Source organism: Cydia pomonella, chromosome 6, assembly GCF_033807575.1.
Source record: "Cydia pomonella isolate Wapato2018A chromosome 6, ilCydPomo1, whole genome shotgun sequence".
Classification (NCBI taxonomy): domain Eukaryota; kingdom Metazoa; phylum Arthropoda; class Insecta; order Lepidoptera; family Tortricidae; genus Cydia; species Cydia pomonella.
The window spans coordinates 953966-981669 of NC_084708.1; the positions used below are offsets into that span (position 1 = coordinate 953966).

Below are 27704 nucleotides of genomic sequence, written 5' to 3' on the forward strand. Positions count from 1 at the left end.
GGGGACTATAGCCCGAGCCCTCTCGCGCATGAGAGGAGGCCTGTGCCCAGCAGTGGGACGTATATAGGCTGAATTATTATTATTATATTATATATCGATTTTTATTATATTTGTTTGACATTTAGAATTTATTCTAGAAACAATCTAGACTAGTATTTTTTTATACATTTTTTTTGTATGACTATATTTTGTGAAATTTTTAGTATTAAATTTGATCTTAAATTTGATCTATTATATTCATTAGTATTATATGGAATAATATTTACAACATCAATAAATTGCTCTGATAATTAGCTTAAGATAATTATAATTATGTAATAGTGTCTTACTATTCATAAGTGCTTGTTGCTAGGCCTACATGAATAAAGTATATTTGAATTGAATTGATAGGTTTTTGGTATGTGGGTGGCTAGAGGTTAATGATACCATATATATAATCTAATTTGTCAGTGTTTATTACAATTTGTTCACCATGGGAACTAGAAAAAGGTTAATAAGCACTAGAACATCTAGCATTGTTAGAAAAGTAACGAGCTAGCATTGTTCTACGGCATCGGCAATAACTTTCGTTGATAATTGATTTTTGTCATCTCTAATGGCAATTTTGCTTGAAATCGGCGTAATTGTGGTGAATAGGTTGGAAAGCAGACGTGAACAAAGGAAAGCATTATAGAATAGGCTGGTTAAGCTAATTTTACGTTATATGTATGTTATAATTTTACGTAATTAAAACAAGAAATATTACTTTGCTAATCCGCGAGAAAATAACGTGTTAGTCAATCAGTGCTAACCCGTTATACTTACTTGCGTATTTTTACATGCAATTAATGTTCCCACCCTCCCACCGCAAAAATAAATACGCAAATAAATATAACAACCCACCACCAAAAGTACAAAACTCGACACGTGTTTCGCCTCTCTACGTGGCATCCTCAGGAGATGCTGGAGATGTTGACGGTCTGACACCCGACAACTGACTGAGCTGTCTAGAACGGTCGGCCATATTTATACCTTGACCAGTCCTTGAGCAAGTGTGAGTGAGATGGAAAAATTCGTAATAACGGCGATGACGCAACATTCAACTGTTCGTTAAGAATCATCCCCCTATTGTTGTACCTAATTATTTCCAACTGTTCCAGAACACTCAAACGCAATCCTTTCTCGCAAACATGTAAAATATCAAAAGAATGATTCTCAGGTAAAACATGGCCACTGTCTATCAAGTGCTTCGCAAAATTTGACTTTTCTGGATGGTTGTGTCTGTATGACGCAACATGCTCCTTATACCTGGTAGTGAAATTACGGTCTGTTTGCCCCACATACACTTTATTACAATTATCACAAGTAAGCTTTTTTTTTCCCTTCTCGATCTTATCTTTCCCATTGCAAAGTTTAGAGTGCAAAGTGTTGTTTGTCCTAAAAGCCACAGGAATGTCGTTAGATTTTAAAATTTTGTAAATTGCATCTGACAATTTGCCAACATAAGTTATGCTCGCTTTGTATTTCTTAATCGGCTCAGAGGATCGTGCAGCATACAAAATATATGTGTAAAGGTATAAATATGGCCGACCGTTCTAGACAGCTCAGTCAGTTGTCGGGTGTCAGACCGTCAACATCTCCAGCATCTCCTGAGGATGCCTCGTAGAGAGGCGAAACACGTGTCGAGTTTTGTACTTTTGGTGGTGGGTTGTTATATTTTTTTGCGTATTTATTTTTGCGGTGGGAGGGTGGGAACATTAATTGCATGTAAAAATACGCAAGTAAGTATAACGGGTTAGCACTGATTGACTAACACGTTATTTTCTCGCGGATTAGCAAAGTAATATTTCTTGTTTTAATTAGCATGGATTTCCGCAAAGTAACGCCTGATTCTATTAATTATAATTTTACGTATTTTTAACGGCCCGGTTCGAAGATAGAGATACAATAACGATAAGTTCTGGTTTAGATAAATTCTCATTTCGATATCGTTTGTATGTCGTATAATTGACAGAAGTAGCTCGATTCGGGCAACCAATGTCACGTTGAAGTTGGAAATATCGTAGATAGATCTTATTGGGATCACAGCGGAATCGAAATAAACGTCAGTTTTGACATGTCGTTTAGTTATCGATCTTTTAAAGATATTTCCAAGATCTTAAACTTGTCTTAATCATTCTTCGAATCGGGCCGTAAGTTACCAGCGCGATATGTTTCGTTTTGCTGTTATAAAATTAGCTTACCTAATGTTAGTAGAAATGACTTACTATAGTCTAAATACGATTACTGTATATGGTATATGTAGGTTAGATAGCTTTAGATTTTCGTATTCTTCGCTGTGGACCACCCCTTTTAACCACACACGGCTTATCACCATCACCAATGGGCCTCAGATGGTCGCGCTTTTCTCGCGACATCGTAACCGTCTTTTATTAATAAGTGCAATTATTTATATTCCGGAACATTTTTAATGATATAGTAGGCAAACGAGCAGACGAATCGCCTGATAGTAAGCGAATACCGCCGTCCATGGACACCCGCAACACCAGAGGGGTTGTAAGTGCGTTGCCGGGAGTACGCTCATGTCTTGAAGGTTTGAAGGTCGGATCGGTCCGGAAATACTGCAGGTGACAGTTCATTCATTTAAATAATATAACAATATACGTATAGTAACTCCTAAAATGCTATGTAAAGAAAGACTTACTTACCTGCCTACAATACCTACGAGTAGTAAACCCTATTTTGATCTAAGGTAGACTTTAATATATAATTTGCACCTTTACTCGCGGAAATAACAATAAGTGTAGATTCATTTAGCGCGAGCCGTGCGGCGTAGGTATAACTTACCGGACAAATGCTATGACAGCTTATTGCGTCGAAATACGGTTTATTATTGGCCGGGGGACAGCTGTGTTGTCGATATATCTTATACCTTTAAACGAGCAATTCTTGTATATATATATATATGTATATATATTTCTGTGATCTCTGAAACGGCTCTAACGATTTCACTGAAATTTGGTATATGGGGGTTTTTGGGGGTATACAATCTATCTAGATTAGTCTTATGTTTGGGAAAACGCGTGTTTTCGAGTTTTCATGCGTTTTTCTTTCGACGCAGAATATGGTCGCTAATTTCGTGTTGCCGGCCACTGTCCGTCTGGTCCAGCGGGTTAAGACTAGGGCTCCTGATATCCGTGATACACGCCGATCCGTAGCTACGGGTTCTTAAGCCCGGCGGTACTAAGATCACGAATTTCACGAACACGCCAAGGTACGTACCTCGTACCTGCGTTCGCGACCGGATTCACGTGACACGCCGTGACCGTGACACGCCATGATACGTAGCCCGTACCTGCGTTCGTGTGCGGAGCTTCGGGCTCGGTTCCGTTGGATAGGTACTTATCGCACGTCTCGTAGTTTCGACACGCCCGGGAGAAAAATAAATAAGGCCTAGGTATTATTGAATTAAGTTACCACTTAGTATTGTATTTTTTGCATCGATTTGAATATAATGGTTATATCTAAATAATTTATGGGGTTATCCTGTTTTTTGTATAACCAGCTAATGATTAATAGTTAAAACTAGCGACCTGCTCGTTGCATAGCACTAATATAAATATAAGGTGTAAAACTCCCTAGTAAGTATCATTATAATTATGAACTTAAGCAACGCTGTGCTACTGGTTGTCATTGTTAAATCAAGAGAAGACATTTTTCTCTGTTAAGTATTAATGAAATGAATGAAAAAGCAAACTTGAACTTGTAAAAGCTTGCTACTATCAAAGAATATAACGTAGCCTAAATATAAACAAGGCAATCCTAATCCAAAGAAACAAAAGGGTCTGCAAATCTTCGGTAGGTATGATAAAATTGATGAAGGTAATACAGGTAAACAAATTCAACAAAAACACATGTACGGGGCCACGGAAAAAAGTACGCAGCTGCAGTTCTTATCAGTTTCGGACTTTCGGGGCATTAAAGTGTACTGTTTATTTCTAGATTGAAGGTATAGTTTCTATTTTCCTCCGTGAGCTTCTACGGGTTATCGTCTTATCTATTGTTTAAAAACCGCAAAGGCGCGTGCCACTATAAAAAAATGGTTAGGCCGCATAGGTAGCGTTTATTGAATTACTACTCTATTGAGCACGGAATAAGATTCATTATGAACTAATACAGAATTCTAACAGAATAGCTGTCTGATCTCTATTGGTGCGTCTAAGGTAGGCGACTAAACGCTCTCAAACCAGCTTAACTTGTGACACTGCGATCCGAAACAAAGATACGTATTCGAAGACCTCGCTTGCACTGGTAATGCGAGCGCACGGCTAGCTAGCGCAAAGGAAGCAATGTTATGTTTCTCGAGGACATGTAAAAAACAGGGCCGGTTTTTCACAAAAATAAACAATAAAACAATGGTAAAATAGTAATAAATATGTATATCCATTTAACAATCCCGCACTACTAATGTTAAAATAGACCTATATGTTATAATTATGTACACTAAAATAAAGATATTATTTACAATAGAGTACACATTTAGTAAAACATTTATACAAATTTATATTATGAGTCAACAAAAAAATAAGTAACATATACATAATAGTGTATGCATAAAATAAATAAATATAAAACAAAATATGCATATCGTTTAGAGTCAAATCACGCTAACTCTTTCAAGCAAACCATACAAACAGTGTCAGTTTGTTAGAAGTCTGAAGAACGCTAACTCTTCAGACTTATTTATTACTATTTTACCATTGTTTTATTGTTTATTTAAAATTAGCCTGTTTAAAGTTTAAAATTAGCAAACAACTGTTTAAACAGTTGATTATAAAAATGAGTATATCTCGTTATTATTGTAATTACACAAACCCATTCTGTTAGATGTGTACCTACTATTTAAATAGTGTTATGTTTTATCTCTTTAAATTAAACAACGTAAAACCACCCAAATATATTTGTGTGAAAATCCGGCCCTGTTTTTTACCTGCTCCTCGAGAAACATAACATTGCTTCCTTTGCGCTAGCTAGCCGTGCGCTCGCATTACCAGTGCAAGCGAGGTCTTCGAATACGTATCTTTGTTTCGGATCGCAGTGTCACAAGTTAAGCTGGTTTGAGAGCATTTAGTCGCCTACCTTAGACGCACCAATAGAGATCAGACAGCTATTCTGTTAGAATTCTGTATTAGTTCATAATGAATCTTATTCCGTGCTCAATAGAGTAGTAATTCAATAAACGCTACCTATGCGGCCTAACCATTTTTTCATAGTGGCACGCGCCTTTGCGGTTTTTAAACAATAGATAAGACGATAACCCGTAGAAGCTCACGGAGGAAAATAGAAACTATAATAATGACATATTATTGTTAGAGCGTTTTATTGTATGACTAACAAGCTAAGCCAACATACCGGTTTTTTTTTTGGAGATAAGAAGTGCAGTTGCACGTGCAGACAAAGATAATAAGATTTGCGAGCGACTTATTAAAATGAAACAAACAATATACATAAGTAGCTGTGGGCTTTACCTTTTATTCGTGAAGTTGAAAGAAGTGACCGCGATGTTTTGTTTTACAAATTCGTGGTATTTTTTATTTAATCTGGAGGGAGCAGTTTAGAATTTTGAACTCACATTCATTGTCATTAGTTACTCCTGACATCATAGTTGGTCTCCTGACACACAGTGTTGTTGTATTATTTTAGCAACTCGTTTGTGTTCCTGCCGGTGAGTAAGGTTGCCAGAGCTCAACGAGGGGGGGGGCGGGTTTAGGGTCGGCAACGCGCATGTAACTCCTCTGGAGTTGCAGGCGTACATAGGCTACGGAGACTGCTTACCATCAGGCGGGCCGTATGCTTGTTTGCCACCGACGTAGTATAAAAAAATATATATTAAAGTAGCTATTCATTGTAATTAATGTTTGGTTCTTTTCATTTATTACTCATTAATATTTAAAAGGCCTTACTATTGAAAATAAATTTTAATTGAAAAGTAATGAAACGGAATTAGAGCTATGAATAAAAAATTCATGATAAATATTTATTCTTAGCTCTTAGAGACCGCATCGTATCTTCACTCAACGTCGCGGGCGGACCGAACCGGCGTGTTCTTAAGATACGTGAAGCCGTGATCACGCCTACACGGATCTACACGGATTCACGTACCCTAATTTCACGTAGCCGAATGTCACGTGCGGAACGGACCAGAAAACCGTAGCCGTGAATCACGAAACCGGGCGCACGGCTACGGGTTCACGAATCACGGACACGACCGCGAGCCCTAGTTAAGACGCGGACTGCTAAACGAGTGTTACGGGTTCGAATCTCGCCCGGTGACTAACTTTTGTTTTTTTTTTATGTTCAAGTTTATATATAATTTTTTAATTTTTATTGTTTTAGACAAGTTTAATTTAGTAAAAAAATGTAGTTAAGATTATCACCTATACACCACCATATTACAATAAATAGTTATAACCAGGGGTCGGACAAAAAGTGCGGATGACGTAAAAATGACGTAATGTTGCACACAGGATGATGTTTGAGTTTGTATTTAAACTTCCGTGTGACATGTAGTAACAAAGTAGTATAAATGAAGTAACAAAATAATCGTAAATAAATCCATGGAATTAATAATACAGGTGGTAGGGTGATGTAGTGAATAAAATAAATTTCACGAAACTTGTTACCATAAGGTATAATTATTTGAAATTAGTTAGAACAAGTCTGTGGGATTGCCACAATATTCGAGTAAAGATGACATTTTAGAGCGTTTTCTTATACATTAGTAAATATAAATTTTAGCTAAATATAGTCGTGAAGATACAATAGCTAAACAATAACGAAGTCAATTTATTGTTCATCTGATTGACAATGTGTCAGTCAAAAACGTACTTACTCATTTCAAGTGGCGATATCGTTTAATAAAGAGGTTGATAAATGATAAGTGATAATTGTTTATGAAAATCAAAAATACTATTTGAAATCATATATAAATGGTTTGACGTCATCCGCACTTTTTGTCCGACCCCTGGTTATAACCGAGCAAAGCTCGGTCGCCCAGGTACTGGTTCCTAAGCAGTATTGTTGTTTTAGTTTAGTTGGAGCGCATCGCCAACAAACTGTTTTACAGTTTGGCGAAACTTTAATTATAGGTACATTGTATATTGTGATTTGTGAAAAAAACTAAAAAAAAAACACACAATTTAACCGTGTGAGGCAGGAAGAGAACGCACAGTTAAGGACTGCCAAGCTTCAAAGTAACCATACTCAATCTCTCAACCGTAGAAAAATAGGAATGGACAATAAAATTACACATACTAGCAAATGCAGCAAATCACTTCCCTCTTCTTATAATTGTCCCAAAGTTCTTGGTCACGCTCCCATGACACCCCGCCTTTCAGCTCTTCCTGGTCACGCCACTTGACACGCTCGCGGTGGGAACTGTTTGAACTGACGATTATGGTAATCAGTTTTATTAGACTTGCCTCTTACGTTGAGAGCACTGTTTTATTTTTATAGTTTCCGCTCGGGTACAAACAAATAAATACAATTTTAAAAACCATCGAAAGAATATTACAAGCAAATGAATTGGTGGATTTTGGAGATAGGTAGGTACATAATATTAATTTGTATGCAAACACACTATCTCCTGAATGCATAATATTATATACTCTGTCTCCGTCATGTCAGGCGTAAAAATCTAGCGGTAGCGTAGAGCTAAATCTAGTGTTTTTAAGTAGGTACCTAATTCGTGTATAACTTTAAACGAATGTAAAACTGTCCAATTCATATTTCAAAAATTTGCTATAATAATAAACCAATAAGGCGGGTTTAGACCAAACAAGTAAAAGCCCACTCTGCCTAATTTGTTGTTTTGATCAAACAAATTTGCAGAGTGGGGATAGAATGAGTCTTCGCTCGATTGGTCTAAACCAGCCTTTACGTAAAGTCATATGTCCTAGTGTTTGACAACTTAATTCCAATAGTTGACAGCACGTTTGTGACCTCTATTCTGAAAATGACTGTTAGGACAGTGTCCAGCACTGGACCATCGCCTAACTAAAAGATCTAGGTGTGACTGAAAGCTTGAGCGATGTACAACTGTCGAACGTTAATTCCTAAAAATCTAAAACCATTACGCATATTTTGAAGATGGAACTTATCTAAACTTCTTTATAATGCTTCTAACCTATCACAATAAATACAAACAGACGATTCTGTCCCACTTTCGGTCGTGAAGGTCGAATGTTTGTTCCATTGTTATCGGTCGTGACGAACGAAGAAAGTCATTTCGACGCCTAAGTGTTTCACACCTATCTATTTTATGTTGTCGTAAAAGGGCATAAGTCACTTGAATATACATACATATATTTGTTTAATTATCCATGTTTGTGACTTTTTTCTATCGAGCGAAAGACAAAAACTAAGGATTCAAATCGCTGAAGTCCCTAGAGAGAGGCCTCAAGATTGCTAATTAAAAGTATGGCAGCCGTATTGTGATCCAGAAAGCGCTAGGACTTTTTTTTTTTTTTTTGTTTTTTTTTTTTTTTTTTAAATCCGTTTTCGAACCTTCCACACCAGCCTTGAGTCAACATGGAAGTTTTTGTTTGAACGAAACTTCAATTGTTCACTTATGGCATTTCGCTTCCCTGCGTTTACTAATGTATTTGTGTTTACAACTGACACGATTTGTGTCTTGATAAGGCGAACTAGAATATTGTAATGTATATTACCTGTTAGTTTGTTATAAATGTCGGATATTTGGGTTTTTGTCATAGATTATCGGACTAGATAGATTAGTGAACATTAATCCAGCAGATATAGTTTTCGAGGTTATACTTAACTTCTATTATCTAGAATGATCTAGACGTTGAAAATAATGTTACTATTAAAACGCGCGGTTGTTTTATACTGAACGCATGCGATCACGGAATGTAAGGAAATAGTTTGTTATTTGTTTTACAAGGGGGCAAAATTGTTGTTTAACCGCTCGTGCTAATATTGATACCCGAGCAAGCGAAAGATTCCAAAATTGAACCACGAGCGTGAAGTGGAAGCAGTGGAGTCTTGAGCGTTGCGTGAGTGTGGCAAGAGGGTTAAAGAAACTTTGCCTCCGAGTGAAACAAAATTTTTCACCACACCAACTCGAGGAAAATACCTACTAACCATGAAATACCAAAAAAAACAAACCAAATCAAACCCAAATGAACGTAATAAAATTGTATCATTCAAAATCATTATTTAAAAAACAATTCTACCAGCTTAACATAAGGAAACAACTCGAAAATTGCGTCTGATTACTTTGCCCCACATGTGGATAAAATGCAACTTTCTCATTAGTTTTTGAACAATCAAGAGGGCCTTTACCAGTTGGTGTGGTGAAAATAACCGCTGCGTTTGTCACATAAAATAATCGCGCGCTTTAGCTGTTGCGCCGCGGCGGTTGATAACAAGTTATTACAACTCTGCAACGGTGGCCCAAAAATATTAATTACTTACTTACTTACTGCTGTGGCGCAGCGACCCGAAGTGGGTCATGGCCTCCGACACCAAAGACCGCCATGCTTCTCTGTCCAAAACCGTTTCTGTCCAGTCGACGGCGCCGAGTTCGCTAAGGTCTTTTTGTACTTCGTCTCTCCAGCGGTATCTAGGGCGTCCGGACGGTCTTCGGCCATTTGGAACTCCAGAGTACGCCCTCCAGACTGTACGATCCGCACCCATCCGGACTACGTGCCCGAGCCATCGAAGTCTGGCGGCTTTCGTTTCTCCAATGATGTTCGGCTCGGGCAACAGATTTTCAATCACGGATACCAAAAATATTGACAAAGATTTTTTCACCAGACCTATCACCTTCTTGAGCTTACTTAGTCAATTTGTGTAAGAATGTCCCTATAGTATAAATTTTTTTAGTTAATAAAGAGGCATAAATATATACACAGGTACTAATTGTAAAGTATACCGACAATAAACTATTTTAGAAATCGGTCTAGCCGTCTTCAAAGAATTATACGTAAAAAAACAAATACCTATCATACCAAAGTCAGAACTTTTTCGCAATTTTAAAGCTAGTAAAAAAAATCTAATGGCGTATTTAATATTAAGTGCGTTGTTCCATTGTTTCTGCGTCTCATTGGTGTTTTTTTCCATGACTAGTTACTTGCCTGTGTTCATACTGTTTATGCTAACTATAGGGTATTTTGTTCTAATCATTATTCTACGTGTGTCATCAAAGTCATCATGTCATCAGAGATCGAGATAATGGAGGCTTTGAGCGTATTTGCATAAAAATCCCGTGAGTCAAAGCAAAGACGTATTACGTTTATATAAACTCTATCAATATTGCCTTCATTTAATTTTCATATAGTCGGACCAGGCTGATCTGCATGGACTTTGACAAAATTTGGAAGTAGGTACCATCAGGGATCGGAAACCGGTATTTTTTGTATGGGAACGAAAACGGTATTTTTTCGTTCTTTGTTAATTACTTCATTTCTAATTAGGCAATCTAATAATACGAAGTCGTTATCTGAAAACACAACTGAGTCCTACATTTAGATTAGAGTATAAAATAAACCGAAATATATGGTTATTTCGATGTTTTTGCAAAAAACCGGTTCCGATCCCTGGGTACCATAATTAACGTCATACTTTTTTTCATGCATAGAAATTTGTCATTTTTGGTGACACTTTGAAAGTTCGAACTTTTTCATGGCAAAGTTTGTGAAGAATTATATAGCTTATTTCCGACCCTACCTAATTAATAAATGTAAATAAATAAATATTATATGACATTAGTACACAAATTGACTAAGTACCACAGTAAGCTCAATAAGGCTTGTGTTGAGGGTACTTAGACAACGATATATATAATATATAAATATTTATAAATACTTAAATACATAGAAAACACCCATGACTCAGAAACAAATATCCACCCATCACACGAATAAATGCCCTTACCAGGATTTGAACCCGGGACCATCGGCTTCGTAGGCAGGGTCACTACCCACTAGGCCAAACTGGTCGTCAAAATAGATGCAGTGAAACTAGATCGATAACTATTTTTCTATAATATCGATTGACCATTAAGTATTATTTGCTATACAAGTGCGGAAAGTAAATAATGACCGTATCGTATGGATTTTTTAATGTCATATTGCTGGTCTAATAATTATAAAAAATATATTTTATGTCACATACTAAAGAGTTATATTGTTTTTGTTTCAGGTAAACGAAAGCTCCCGTCCGGTAACAGATATATGGTGGTAATTAACTGTAATTTAGGTTTTAATCAAATACATATTAAAACAAATCCTTGAGGTTTGTCATTAACATCCGAAATTTTTGTGATTTTTTATTTTTTATTTACAATGAAAAATCGCGACTAAGGCACGAGGAACCACCATAATATAAATTTCTGCCATAAATTAGTACAAAACAAAACATTTCATAATTTTATTTTATTTCACCATGTCATAAAATGCAGATTTTTCTATACATGCAACAAATGTCAAAGGATATCCATCCCGATAGCAACCAACGTCACGTATTAAGTCAATCAATTGAGATCCCGATCATGCACACATCAGACATTCTCGACTAATGATGGCGTAAATCAGTAAATACTGAGGAATGCCATTAGCATTGAAATTGTTTGGTTTTATCTATATCCATACGAATGTTTGTGTATGAATGTTCTGACGACCCGTTTGGCCTAGTGGGTAGTAAGTTAGCAACCTAACAAAGCCACTACAAGTAATATTACTTGTAGTGGCTGTTTGTTTGTTTACCCTAATAAAGAGAAAAAAAAAGAACTCCATAGTTTCGACTACGGAACCCAACTTCATGCAATCGGTCACGCGCTAAGGCGGCGTATCAATGGCGGTTCATTCAACAGCACTATTATGTGCATAGGATTATAAATTAATGAATGTTTACCGTTATATTAACCTTTGGTCGAGTGTCCTTCTAGCAACTTAAAAGGTACAGTTACCTGCAATAATATAAGTACAGTTTAGGGGACTCAAATTGAGTCGTCAACAGTTTTTTTTTTTTATTGATATAAATGTTCACATGACATTACAGTTGAACCAATGCGTCAAGAAACTTAGACTAACAGCAATAATAATTATAAGTATTAACAATTATAAAACAATAATGGCACATTAACAAATTAAATTGGAATAGTTGAGCACCTAGCATCCATCGCCTCACAGAATCTCAAGCATTCACTATACACTGCCGCCCATCGCCAAGCAAATAGATCGCATTCAGGCGTCGATGCCAGGAGCGCATTGAGCAGTGAGAGGGCGCGGGGCAGCGGCGAGTTCCTGCGCGATACGGTGCGCGCCGGCGGCACGGCCAACAGGTCGCGTTGTCGTGCTCTGAGGGCCATTAACTGTTTTATCTAAATTTATTAACTGTTTTTTGTCAGAATCATAAATATATCAGCTTTAGAATGAGTAATTGTGGTACTTAGACATATAATACCTAGGTATCTTCCGTGCTTTATATTCATATGTGAGGCACGTAAGCTAGTGACATTAAAATGAAGACCGGGCTCGTTTCTGGAAAGGTTTTTTTCTTATAACTACTTTCTACTTTTCAAGTACCATGATATCTCTCATGAATCATTATAACCTGGTCTTTTTTTACCTCGTTTTGCAAGGAAGGAATATATATTCAAACATACTATATCTTACTAGAGATCCACACATCAACTTACTAAATACATACACACACACACACTCACACACACACACACACACACACACACACACACACACACACACACACACATACACACACACACATACACACACACACACACACACACACACACACACACACAATTACTGGCTCCATTATTCCTTTTTTTTACTTTTTTACTATTTTCTACTGCATGTCTGACAACCCCGATACTTAGGTACCTAGTTCTATAAACAATTGTTATATGTGATTTTAATTGTATACATATATGTTATATTATTAGACCTACTTAAATTTTCGTGTGACAATCTGTAAATTAAGGAAGAGCGGTGTTGCCCAATACAGGCAAATTTTGCTTACCGGGTAGCACTATCCCCTACTTTATAAACACCTGTATATTTTACGAAAATAAATAATTTTAATTTTAATTTAATTTTTGATATTCGCTCATATTACAAGTTATAAACTTTCGTGTGAGTTTAAATGCTTCCACAAATCCACAGGTCTAAGTATACACCGTGTTTTTGTTGAATTCCGTTAACTTCGGGGCATGAGTAAGTATGTTTAAGTAAACTAAATGGCATGGGCATAATTAAAAAATTTTTTTTTTTTTTGTTTTCTTTATTTTTGAAGTTTTTATAAAAAATAATTAAATGTTGGATATAGCATTGTTTGTAACACGGGCATTACATTTAAATCAACCAAATAATTGAAAACTATGACATTTCAAACATCGATCGTCCGAGATAGTACTTACGTTTAGTAGCAAATGTTTAACACGTACTAAACACTAATCAATACGTAAATAGGCCCTAAGGCAAGTGTACACGCTCATAGGGTCCTTAAAAGATAAAAATAAATGATTGATTATCTTCGAAATGGAGTTAATTAGAATACCGATGTATTTGAGAACGTTACTTAAATTAAGCTCAGGAATGGATCCTTGAAATTAACGGAAATAAAAAAACATATGTGTAGGTGTATATGTCTTATGTATAAAAACAGATCCATTAGCTTACAACGAGGTTCATCCTCGTCCGAATAGCATATGCAGCCTACATACACCATTCCGCCTTGGTGTGTTCCATTTACATTTGAAAATGGAATCGTTTCCGTATTCCGCGACGCTCGGCGAAATCGAGCACGCGTCGCGAATCCGTACCGTACGCGTCGCGCCGTGCGGCGTTCCAAATTCAAAAATATGTTCTTGATTTGACGTGCAATGCCTCAAAATGAAAACTGAAAATGGAAATCTTTGTTTAACCTAAGAAAATTAACTCGAATATGAGCAATCAGGGGAAATAATTCGTGTAGTTTTGTAAATTGGTACAATTATACCTTGTGGTGTCCAGGTGAACATACTAAAAGTCTTCGAGGGTTGTGCTGACGGTGTAGGAGGGGGGGTTGAAGGTACCTTTTTACGAATAGCATTACAATTACTTCGAATAAAAGTTATACCATAAAATTCCTATTTATTTTTACTCCATGATCAATACTTTAGGAGCTACAGGTTAAGTTAACAAAGAGACAAAAATAGTCAATTTAAGAAAACGTCGTTTTTTGTAAATGTTCAACACAATTAAAGTTTAGAATATGTAAGCTCAGTCACCTGCTGATCAAATATAAAAAAAAACCGACCGAGAGCATGTCGGGCCATGCTCAGTGTAGGGTTCCGTAGTTACCAGTCCGTCAAGGTAGACTTTTTGCCAAAACTCAGAAATGGCTAGGCCTATCAGGTTTGCTATAGTTTTCCTTGAAAGTCTTTACTTCCACGATACATTTTCCATAAATTATTTAAGTTTCGGTGGCGTTTTCTATCAACGATCAATCGTTAACGCTCCGTAGCGAACGAAACGCACCTGTCACTGTCGCACTAATATGGAAGAGTGATAGAGAGAGATGACTACGCTACGGAGCGTTAACGATTGGCATGGTGACTACGCGTGAAATATGGCAATAGTCACATGACTTCGTTTCATCTATCTGCCATTTTGGTGATCGTCGTGATCGATCAGTATTAATTATTCATATCTACATATAAGACCTAGTTTCCCCTTTGAGTTGGAAAACATGATTGTCTCGTTGAGTTTACGTCGGTACCTACACTACCTACCTTGTATGTTATGTTGTTTACGTGCGCTGGTCTGTCGCAAGCTACGCAACTAATGCTGCACAACATCATATCGATAGGTATTTTAAAATTAAATGTCGCTCCCTAACGGTCGCGGCCTTATTCGGATCGTATTGTTCTGTTTTTGGGAGTGATATCGTATAAATAGGCGTGATACGTGAACGTTTCACGATTGTTTTGAGATTTCTAAAATTAGCTGACCATTAGAATATTGAAGAAACAAATATGTTTTTGTTAAAATGTTGCTTATCCAGTTTTGGACCAAGACGCAGTTTCAAAGTCTTACAACTTACCCAAATATTTATGTGTAATTTAATACCTCTATTTTAACCGTACTACGTATATACCGTGTTTTTTAATTTCCGTTAATTTCAATGGTGCATTCCTGAGCTTAAATTAAGTAACTTTCTCAAAGACACTGGTATTCTAACGAACTCCATTTCGGAGATAATCAATAACTATTTTTTATCTTATAAGGCCCTTACGAGCGTATACACTGTCCTTAGGACCTGTTTACATATTTATTAATGTTTAGTACGAGTGTACATTTGGTACTAAACGTAAATACTATCTCGGACGATCGATGTTTGAAATGACATTGATATGTCACAGTTTTCAATTGTTTAAGTAGAATTAAATGCATTAGCCCGTGTGTAACAACGCTATATGCAACATTGAATATTTTTTTATAAAAAAAATTTTTTTTTTTGAAAATTAACTATGTCATTTAGTTTCCTTAGACGTACTTACTACTCCAAGGTATGAGGAGTTTACGGAATTCAATAAAAACACGGTGTATAATATAATAATATAAATATGAAAGTAACTCTGTCTGTCTGTCTGTCTGTCTGTTAGTTATCTCTTCACCCAAGGAAGGATATATCAGAGTAAAGATAGATTTTATCCATTACCATCATCATACCAAGCAGACGAAGTCGCGTACAGAAGCTAGTTGATAATATAAACAAAAAAATAATAATTTCAACAATATTAAAAATCATCTCAAACAAATACTTATCATAAGATTTTCAGTAACATTAATAAACCTACCCTGTTCGCAGAAACCCCATAAGTCTTAAAAACGTGAAACTTTTGTAAATAAACGCATTTTTAATGATCAATTACTAGATAACCGTGTCTGAACATGTGTTCGAAGGAAAAAATATGTTCAAAGTATATAAAAAACCCACATACTTCCAATAACACAATCTTTTACAACCTTCTTTCAAAAAAAACAGTCTCCTAACAGCACAATTCTCAACTTTGGACCTTGACTCTTTGAAATACGGTTTAAATCAGTTAGTTATCAGCGTGGAGTATGGTAAATGGGTAAATTATTCATCTAACCTATTGTGGTAGCATACGAATGACGTGCATAGCTCACCGATACTTCCTGAATGCGAGATTTTTTACTTTTGCAATGTTGCCACCATTGGCACATTTTAATTAGCTAATTTTGCACCTTAATATGACGAGATAACGTCCATCTCTGGTCAGTGTGTTGTTAGTTGTATTTGCTTTGCGTTTTGCACCTTATAAAGTTAGGTATGTAGCTGCAATGTGTCGTGAATGATGTTTTAGCTTACAAATAGCTTATTTATGTGTGGATGTTGGATGGAGGTTACATTGAAAATAATGTAGGAACCTAGAGATACTTTAAATAGCTTTATAGATCAGGTAGACCCAATTTGAATTCATTCTAGGTCCTTAAGGCTAGAGTTCATAGGATACGCTGGACATAAGACCTACATATTTTTAAACCTGCGTGTCGGCAAATTTTGGCAAATGAGTCAAATGGGAATGTTTTCAGTTTTAATTATAATCAACCTGGAATTTTGTGTATATTGTGGTGAAACAATCCATTAAAATAACAAAATTAAACCAAACCTAAATTAACAAAATGGCAATAAAACATTGTGTATAAATATAATACTATTAGGCAAAGTTTGCTCAAATTGGATAAGACCATGAAGAATACACCATAAACATTGTATATTAAAAAAACTGTGAAGCATATAAGTTATTTTCTTTAAAGTTATACCTATTTTTTTTTGTAATTTTTATGTTATTAAATGTTATTTTTACTTAGAAACACGAGCGTTTTTGATCCTAATAGGAGACAGAACGGACTCTTTTATTGAAACTATTATCTTAATTATCTCTACTACTTATACCCACTTCTTAATTTGAAATATATGTCGAAATTTTAGAAACCGTACAGGCACTGACGAGACGAAAAAATCACATAGTAATTTTAGTACTTTATCGCAGTGATGTAACAATAGCGCTTGTCAATTAGTAAAAGTGACAAGTTACATTTGAAGTGTTTTCCAATTTTTATTTATGTCGGTCCCGTATCTAAGACATTTGGCGGCTTATCACGTATCCTACGTAACCTTTACGTAACTCGCCTTCCGTCTATCAAGGCTGTGGTGTTATGTTACAGCCCATAACGACGAACTTACTTAGTAAAATAAATATAGTGCTGATGGGGCTGCCCCGTTTCTGTAGCGCATCGGCGATGTTCGTGACGGCGCGCGTGGACTGTTTTTTTATATACTACCATGCGTGCGCGCAGCATCCCTGGTGCGCCGGGTGCGTGGCAGTCCCAACAGCATCCTACGAATGATAGCGGATAGGGTTGACTGTCCCTACTTGTCGCACTGTGAGGGATTGCATTCCCCCATCAGTGTTGTTTTATTTTAAACTAAAGTTTGCTGTACCTACTAACCCCTTAGTTTGTAAGTTCTACTAATAAAAATATGTGCCCATGTGTTACATGAAATAAAAATATTCATTCATTCATTTATAGGAAAGACCTAGATGAGTTGAAACAACGTCAATTTTGCGGTACCTATCTATAATAGTTTCGCAAATATAGATTTGTCAAAATTGTCGTTCTGTCAACTCAGGTGAGTTTTCCTTTGTATTATTATTTACATCAGCAAAATGATCCAAGTCTTGTTAGCATTTGAAACATGGAAATGTTATCGGTTTTAATTTAGTTTCGTGTAACTAAGTAGGTATTGAGTGTCATTTACTTCTAGTGATAGGTGCATACGAAATAAGTTTTTAATAATAATAACATACGATTTTAGTTTGCAAGTATGTTTTATGTCTTGTTCTTGTTCTAACAAATAACTGTCATAACCTTGGCTTGGTTGGTTTGACATGATATTAATGCATGGCGCATTAGGCAGTTCAAATATTAGCATAATCAAATTTAGATTTAAAATAACCATCATAGATTCCATATTTTATTGTCCTACCTCAAGGTTTTATTGTTCAGATCTATATCCTATAACCATGACGCGTCCTCTTTATTTTTGGTCTATCTATTAGGCTCTTTGTTTTGAAACGTTTTGAAAATATCGTATTTTTATTTATTTTCAGAACCCCTAGTATAAATTTATTCGATAGTGTGACGTGTCGTACGCGTTTTCGTTAGGTCTCATTTTGTATGGGATTTAGAAACAGCGCGCGAAGTGGGACGTTTCGGAAACTCAAAATCCCATACAAAATAAGACTTAACGCAAACGCGTACGTCACGTCACGCTATCGAATAAATGTACACTAGGGGTACAGTTGTACTTTCTTTATTACATAAAATATTTCCATTTAACAATTCTGAATGATAGGCAGATTAAAAGTTTGATGTATAATAATGCAAAAATTGTTATTTTAGTCACGAATAAAAATGTATTTTTTCCTTCTTTCAATCCTGCGTTTTAAATCCACAATCCTCATTATGTTCTATGAACTGCAACTGTATCACCTTTTTATCAATAAATCTCTTAACATGACTGCTCTACTATATTTAAAGAAAAATAAGATAAAAACTGCCAATCACGAGTACCTTCGACCGATTTATTTCTATAAAATTGCGTCGCAATTGTCACCTGCTTACACTCTATAGATCTGTTATCTGATACTGGTTTAGAAAAATAAAATATGCACTCAATCGTTCGGACGATATCGCAAGAGACTCTTGTGTTTTGTTTTTGTTGAATCATTTAATGGTTTTAATGATATTTAAACATGAAGATGTTAAATTCCGTGTTTCCTATCAGTAAGTAGTATTTATGTTTATCATATTCATGTATAAATTAGGGGGAAAATTGTTTCAAATCACTATGTAAAAAAACAATATGTTTACTTAAATCCAGGGATCGGAACCGGTTTTTTGCAAAAACATCGAAATAACCATATATTTCGGTTTATTTTATACTCAAGATGTAGGACTCAGTTGTGTTTTTAGATAACGACTTCGTATTATTAGATTGCCCGATTAGGAATGAAATAATGAACAAAGAACGAAAAAATACCGTTTTCGTTCCCATACAAAAAATACCGGTTTCCGGTCCCTGCTTAAATCCATGGTTTTTACTAAAATTTTGTGGATTCATTATAAAGAAAGTTATCAAAAAAATCCGGTTAAAACTATCAAATTCAAAGTTTCACTATGTAGTCAGGTTAGTAAGAAAACAATAGACTTTTTGAACGATGTGTAAGCGTAACACATGCGTATTTTTTTTCACATCAGTGATAAGCTCTTTCATTTCTTTAGACATTTTTCCTTATCACCCAAATATTTAAGTGGCCTCACAACAGACAATAACTCTAATGACATCGTTTTGACTTCGAACTCATTAGGTAAATATTCCACAATCTTCGGACACTTGGGTGGGGGTAATGTGAGGACAAATTGTGATTTTTAAGTTAGTACACTTTACCGTCCGACCGTCAGAGGTCGGAATACAGGACCTTTAAAAAAAGCTGTTTTTATTTTATGTTTCGGAAAATGGTAAATCTTTTTTTTGATAATTATAAGTAAAAGTTTTTGTGCTTTGTGGTTTTAGTGGAAATAATGGTGGTGTTGTTAAGTTTCAAAAATACGGATACATGGTCCAGTCTTCTAATGGAATCAGGTTTGTCATTAAACATGTTGAATAATTATAATCCGGTATCACTATTTACCTATATTATGTAGGAGTAGAAACAGCAGTAGTGCACAAGACGTACGGTATAAATCACGCACTATTATGTGTTGACTGACGCTTCTACAAACTTCGCAAGAAACGGCACCCAATTTTACATTGACAGCTAAGTAGGAGCGAAAAATTCAATCGATCGATCAAATGCCGCAATGTATCGCAAACCGTATAATAAATATCATAGGACATTGTTTCACAAATTCAGTAAGTCCCACAGAAAGCTCAATAAGGCTTGTGTTGTGGGTATGTGATTAATTATTTAGGAATTATTGTCGATCTGAATTTGCTGACGTTTGTAGAGGTCATTAAAGTAGACAGTATGATAGTTTGTTTGACAAAATTAAAAAGTAAATCTACTGCGAAAATAAATCGTAGGGACAGAGATTCATTCATTCGATACTACTGAATGACTGTGTGTACTCTTTTTTCGAACACATGTTCTTATCTTACTGAGCCTTGTCTCTAGGGAACTGTTAATCAAAATAAAAAGAAAACGAAAAGTTTTACTTTACGATCTGTTTATATCATTCCCAGTTCGAAACCAGAAGTGTTTGTTATAAAATTGATATCATACTGCACCGGCCTATAAATAAGTATAAGAGCATAAACGCGGGCGCATCGGCGCATGCGCGCGGCAGTCAGTCGCGCGCCGCGACGCCGCACTAACTGCTGTTAATCACTAATGACATACAAACACCGTAAACTTTAAGTGTGGCAACATAAAAAAGTTCGTTAAAAAGTTAAGTGTTTATGTTTAAAAGAAGCCAGTGTTTAATTAATTACTAATTCAATACTGAAAGTTTTCCCGCCAAAAATACATGGGTACATAATAGCTGTAAAAGTTTAGTGTACACCATAATAACAAATGTTCAAATTTACTTATTTTTTTTGTTTTACAATATTCTCAACTAAGAAAAAAGCAAAGTGATCAGTTAACATTTTCAAATTTCGAAGTTTTTTCTTTACGTGCTTTTGGCCAGAGAGAAGTCTAAGCGGCCAGTTTCGATGTTTACTTCTAAATTTAGAAGTTTTGTGTCGTTTAGTGTATATGGCAACCGTTTTTCCGGCCAGTGAGTGACTCATGTGTTATGGGTGCAATATGCTGGTTCCACGCCAAATTGGTTATCGGTGAGTTCTCAAAGTTTCAAGTAGAAGTGAGGCTCAAATGTTTCTAATTTTCGGAAACAGAAGAAGACTTTCTGCATGTGTTTGACCCAGATACTAGTAATTGTATGGTCAAGATTGCTTTTATTATTTTATTTTCAAAGAGAATAACTACTGATACTAGACCCTACTCATAGTGTTGTGTTCCTGTCGACGAATAAGGTTGCCAGAGCTCAACGAGGGGGGGCGGGGTTACGGTCGGCAACGCGCATGTAACTCCTCGGGAGTTGCAGGCGTACATAGGATACGGAGACTGCTTACCATCAGGCGGGCCGTCTGCTTGTTTGCCACCGACGTAGTATAAAAAAAAAAGATACCTAGACAAAACAATATCCAAGAATGAAAATTCATACTACTTTCATAAAGGTACCAGGGTGCGTAGACAAGATGCCAATCGATCACGTCGCGAAGCGTAGTTTTCTCTATCACTCGTCCTTATTATTGCGACAGAGACAGTTGCGTTACGTTCGCTACGGAGCGTTAACGAATGGCATCTTGTTTACGCACCCTGGTACCTTTATGAAAGTAGTATGAACTTACATCCTTGGAAGTCGTTTTATTTACCTTTTTTAAAAATAAAATAATAAAAGCAATCTTGACCATACAATAACTAGTATCTGGGTCAAACACATGCAGGAAGTCTTCTTCTGTTTCCAAAAAAAAATTACATTTGAACCTTACTTCTTTATTAACATGTTTGTAAAAGGTGATGTTTGGATATTTTTGAGCATTTTGTTCAGTCCGATATAGCTGACAGCACGGACTTATAATTAAGTTATGACGATTTTTTCACTGTAGATATTTATTTACCTTCACTGAAAAGCTAGTCGTACCTACTTGAAAAACCCTTAGTTATAGAGTCGCTGAAAAACCGACCGTGGAAAAATCTTGTGACATTCATCACTAACGTAATAGATGCAAATAAATGCACTTATTTCCATGTATTATGCAGCAGTTATCAATAGATAAACTGACACTTTATACGGCCAAGGTTGTAGCATACAAATTAGTAGTTCCTTAAGATAAGGAAATGAAGAGGAACTGAATGAAAAAGAAGAATATATTTTACAGTACATATGGTGCTACTTTACCGCACTAGTGCGAAATTTAGTGTATTACGTTACTGTGTAAAACATTTAAAGGGCCATATGTACTGTAAAACGGTGTACGATACATGTGCGAATAGGTAATTCGCAACTCGTGACGATGTAAAACACTCCCTTCGGTCGTGTTTTAATTTATCGCCACTCGTTTCGAATTTCCTATTTTTCGCACTTGTATCGTAATGTACTATTACAGTACATATGGCGCTACTTTTCCGCACTAGTGCGTAAATTAGCACACTATGTCGAAAATTTAAAGGGTCATATATACCTACTGTAAAACGTTGGACTTCCTATACACGTGCGAATAGGTAATTCGCAACTCGTGTCTTCGGTCGTGTTTTAATTTATCATCACTTGTTGCGAATTTCCTGTTTTCTGCACTTGTATCGTAAATAACTATTCGTGTTTGAATATATGATAACTGAACTGTTCAGGTTTCCTCAAAAAAAGGTGATATAATCATTATCATCGCCAGCCTATAAACGTTTCACTGCCGGTCACACCCCCTATGTAAACGAAGTTAAGACTCAACTCATTCACATCCACAATTGTGACGTTATCTATGAAAAGGGACCTGATTGTCAATGGCGCTTCCGCCGTTATAAACGATGCTCCGATACAAATACAACGCTGCGTGCGACGCAGTGCGGCGTAACCGCCATCGACAATAAGGTCCCTTTTCATAGATAATACCAGAATTTATGGCGCTCCAAAGAATTGTCAACGATATAAAATTATTTCGTTCGGCGTAGGTACACCGATTTTATTTATTTTACCGTATTTACAAATGATGTTGGCGTTGACTCTTCCCAAGGCTACGTCCAAATCTCGCAAATCTATTTGTTTGCGCCATTATCTGCGCTCTCGAGAGCTCAAGTGATTTTATACTACGTCAATATGCGAGCAAATAGCAACACAGTTGATCTGAAAACACGGAAATGCGAAAGAAAAATCTTCTCAAAGATTCAAAGAATTTATTTGAACAGAATACACGTACATACATGCATATCATATACAAAAAAAAACAAAAGTCCAGTGTACTCAGTCTGCGTGCAGACGTGCAAACATTACAGAGGAGCCCATTCTAACATCAAATCATAAAGCAATACAAACATGAATAAATAATAATATAATAATTAGTAAAAAAAATATGAAAATGTCAGTCAAAAATAATTTGTATATAAAGTATAAATTCATGTTGCAAATTCAGTTCAAATAATCCTTAATACTATAAAAGCTTAGCATCTGTCCAAAAGCAAAAAAAAGCGATATCTACGGACCTTTTTCTCAACCACAAACACTTATTCAACAAAAATATTTTTAGGGTTCAAGACTCCGCTGTCCGTCCGTCCGTCTGTCACCAGGCTGTACCTATCTCATGAACTGTGATAGCTAGACAGTTGAAATTTTCACAGATGATGTATTTCTGTTGCCGCTATAACAACAAATACTAAAAAGTACGGAACCCTCGGTGGGCGAGTCCGACTCGCACTTGTCCGGTTTTTTTAAATCGATTTAGAAATTTAAGTTATGGTATTTAAGTTAAGAGTTTTGTAAACAAAGGCTCTTATCGATAAATTCTACAGTCAACTCTTAAGAGACCTCGTACGAGATAAAAACATTTGACAAAATACAAAATATTTTGAAAACACGTGGATAATAATTGGCACAGGTAAGTAAAACCATTGTTTTGTAACAATAATCATGGTAAAATAAATAACTTATATAGGTACCTAGTATTTTTAGTGCGTACCAAAGAGAATTTGAAATAGAGGTGGAGTGGCCATCTAATAGATCAAAGACCAAAGCTATAGCGACATCGTTTCTAGCGATGGCGCCATAACCTTTAGGTTGTGCCCGGCTACTTTTTGACATTTAACAAATTTAACACATATCAGTGAAAGAATAAGGATCAAAGTCAAATGGCGTTCTAAAAGTTTTAGTCATGTGTCGAAAGATGGCAGGAAATTTACGTGGCTACAAAGTTTTCTTTGACACTACACCTCTATTTCAAGTTCTCTTTTCTAAAACCATTGTTTTGCAACAATAATCATGTTGAAATACATAATTTATATAGTACTTTTAGTGTATTTTTAGGGTTCTGTAGTCAACTAGGAACCCTTATAGTTTCGCCATGTCCGTCTGTCTGTCTGTCTGTCTGTCCGAGACTTTGCTCCGTGGTCGTTAGTGCTAGAAAGCTGAAATTTGGCATGGATATATAAATCAATAGCCGACAAAGTCGTACAATAAAATATATATTTTTTTTTAGGGTACCTCCCCCTACACGTAAAGTGGGGGTGAACATTTTTTTTTGCTTCAACCCTAACAGTGTGGGATATCGTTGGAAAGGTCTTTCAAAACTAATAGGGGTCTTTAACAAAAATTTCTTGATAAAGTGAATATATTCGGAAATAATTGCACCGAAAAAAATGTGTCCCCCCCCCCTCTAACTTTTGAACCATAGGTCCAAAAAATATGAAAAAAATCTTGGAAGTAGACCTTAAAAAAGACATTAAACGAAAACTATAGCGGATATGATCAGATTAGCTGTTTTTGAGTTATCGCAAAAAGTTTCCCCTTCATAGTAAAAAGACGTACACCCACAGTTCATCCCTTGGTTAACAATCGACCATACTTTAAGCTCCAGTTTAGCTTATTGTGACGGAAGAGTAACTACGGAACCCTACTCTGAGCATTGCCCGACATGCTCTTGGCCGGTTTTATTTTCATTGATAGAACGACCAAATCACATGATTGTTTTGTTTACACTCAAGTACTTAAAGCAAAATAAGGAAGATATTTATGTAACTATAAAACGAAACAGCGCAGTTGAAGCGGCTCCCACTAGCCTTCTACTCGTACATGGGCCAAAGTCAAAACATGTTTGTTGAAGAAAACGCGGGATGTGTTGACATGTGCAAGTAAACTTCCTGAAGCCGCGGCGCACCCGTTACCCGGTTGACGACTGTTTACAAATTACATGAACCATTGATAGCCGTTTACGACTGAGTCATTATTCTACAGCTTTACGGAGTAACCTATGGATTTTGAAGAATGAGATACGATAACGATAAGTTCTGTAGGGCTAAAATGGTCGGCTCTTTATCATTTGTCACCATGCCTGTCACGTTCTAATAAATATGTACAGTCAGCATCAAAAGTAGCGGATCAAATAACGTTTCATAAGTATCTACCATTCTGTAACAGCTTAAGAAAAAGTGATGTCTTTAATATAGAACAACTAAGACTGTAAAAGATATACTTTTGAGCGCGAATTTTAGAAATTTATCTATATTTGGAAAAGTTATCCGGAATATCAGCTACTTTTGATGCTGACTGTACGTGCAAGAGTGACGGGCATAGTGACAAGTGATACAAAAGGAACCATGCTGCCACCGCTGGTTTAGATAAGTTATCATTTATGTAGATATCGTTTGTATGCCGTATAATTGACAGAAGCAGCTCGATTCGGGCAAACAATGTCACTTTGACGTTAGAAATATCGTAGATAGATCTTACTGGGATCACAGCGGAATCGAAATAAACGTCAATTTTGACATGTCGTTTAGTTATCAATCTTTTAAGTTCTTTCCAAGAACTTAAACGTGTCTTAACCATTCTTCGAATCAGGCCCTCAGTATCCGACGTGTGTTACCACAGATCATATGGATCAAATTGCTTTGCATCAATTTGTTGCACTCGTATAGTGGTCGTTCCGTTCAGTGCCGGATTAAGATGTTTTGGTGCCCTAAGCATTTCTAGACCATGGTGCCCCCTGTCCGAATTTTCTTTGTAAATTGAGTGACGTTCAATGCCACATTACTGTTGAAAATAGAATCATCAACCTGTCACATCATTTTATCATGGATATTGACAGTGCTGCAGCAGTAACGTTGTAGTTGGAACAGTAATGCTGCTGAAGTCGCCATCCGAATGCCACCTTTATCAAAGCGCCTATTTAAACGAAATTACCTAATATATCATCATTACCATTCTGTGCTTGCTTTATGTATATGTATGTATGTATATACTTTATTGTACATAGAAATAAAAACACGAAAAACAAAGTTACAGAGTAAATTAAATACAACAAAGGCGAACTTATCCCTATATGGGATCTCTTAAAACTACTATGCGATTAAAACGTGTTTTGGTTCTCAATCCTCAAATAATCCCCAGTGTAGGCAACATGACTTATACACCTGGCCAAGAGTACCCTGAAAGTTTTGAACAGTGTATTTAATTTAATAAGGCCGTGCAATGCCATAAATATATAATAAAGGTAAAAAAAGCCGGACGCCCAGAACATCCGACCGTGTCGGGAATCCGTGCGAGGCCGAAGGCCGAGCCAACCGATATCCAAGTGTAAGCGAAGACATTGGCCGTGCTCCGCGCAGGATTTTTCAACCTCTTAAGCTGTTATGCTTGGCTCTGACTCAACTAATGGCCAAATTTAAAAAGCAAATTTTACGAAACGAGACTTAATCACGTAAAATTAATTTTAAAATTACCTCCGACGTTTTAAGGATGGCGTTATCCCCATGGTCTCGGAGAAGACTAGCTAAAGTCGACAACATTATCTTGACGTTGGAGGTACCTAATTTTAGAACTGAATTAAACACGATTAAGTCCCGTTTTCGAAAATAATAATGTGTAAAGGCAAAGTCTATGGCTGAGATTATAACAAGGCTGAAGGCGCGGAGCATCCGATTGGCTCTTACGAACGAGGTTACAAAAGGTCGAGCTGCAAGAAAGGAGCTTGAAATTGATCAATGGCGAAGTGTGGACGAGGCCGAAGGCCGAGCTGCGAGAGAGGAAAGCTTGGATTTGGATTCATGGCCAAAGTGTAAGTTTTTTTTATGATATAGGAGGCAAACGTGCAGACGGATCACCTAATGGCAAGCGATTACCGCCACCCGTGTAAGTGAGGCAGAAGATCGACTTGCGAAAACGTTACGTTTTAAAAAGTGTCTTTTTGATGTTAAAAGTCGAAAGTCAAAAGCATTTATTTGTTGTTAGCCAAACATACAGTTGCTAACAGTTAGTTGTCACTTGATCATTCGGCCACATGAAATTATGCGAAGAATTGGCTGCGAAATGACATTTGGCAATATAATTTCCGGCAATGATTTAGAGAACCTCTAGAAGGCCTAGCTCCGCATAAGACCCACCAACTGCAAAACAGTGGCTTGAAATCGAAGTTATGTAATCAGTAATCACCTGTATGTACTGCTTGGCCTTTGGATTTATTCGAATGCGCGACTTGATAGGATTCTTTTGGTTTTCGACCTTCGCGGGGCCCCTTATAACACTTAAAAAATTGACAATTAGGTCGCAGGATTGCGGCTCGGCCTGGCCGACAAATCTAGCGTGCAAGAGAGCAAGTTCGCTACAAAATCGGTAGCCTATGTCGAAAAATCGGCTGACGGGTAGGCGACCCCGACTGCAAGATTTTTTGGCCATGAGCTTTGAGGGCCTCCGCGTAAGGTCGAATTAACGGCCTACGTGGAAGACGTGCTTACGTGCCCTTACTCTCTTACTCTTACGTCCTTTCGTTTTCCTACTTGTACACGTATAAAAAGATTCATAATACTATTTTTTTTTGCCTACGATTTTGGTGCCCCC

At 36.5% G+C, this 27704-nt stretch overlaps 1 protein-coding gene across 2 annotated transcripts in view; it reads left to right on the forward strand.

The window, feature by feature from the left end:
* The window catches only part of LOC133518617 (rho GTPase-activating protein conundrum), a 165476-nt gene that overhangs the window by 88731 nt on the left and 49041 nt on the right, over positions 1 to 27704 (forward strand). The window contains exon 1 of one of the 2 annotated variants that reach the window (XM_061852290.1): positions 20153 to 20937. The exons of the other annotated variant lie outside the window; for it this stretch is intronic. Within the exon in view, the coding sequence (XP_061708274.1) occupies positions 20898 to 20937 (40 nt within the window). The 5' untranslated portion in view covers positions 20153 to 20897. Of the gene's footprint in view, positions 1 to 20152; positions 20938 to 27704 lie in introns of those variants that run through there. 2 annotated transcript variants of the gene reach the window in all.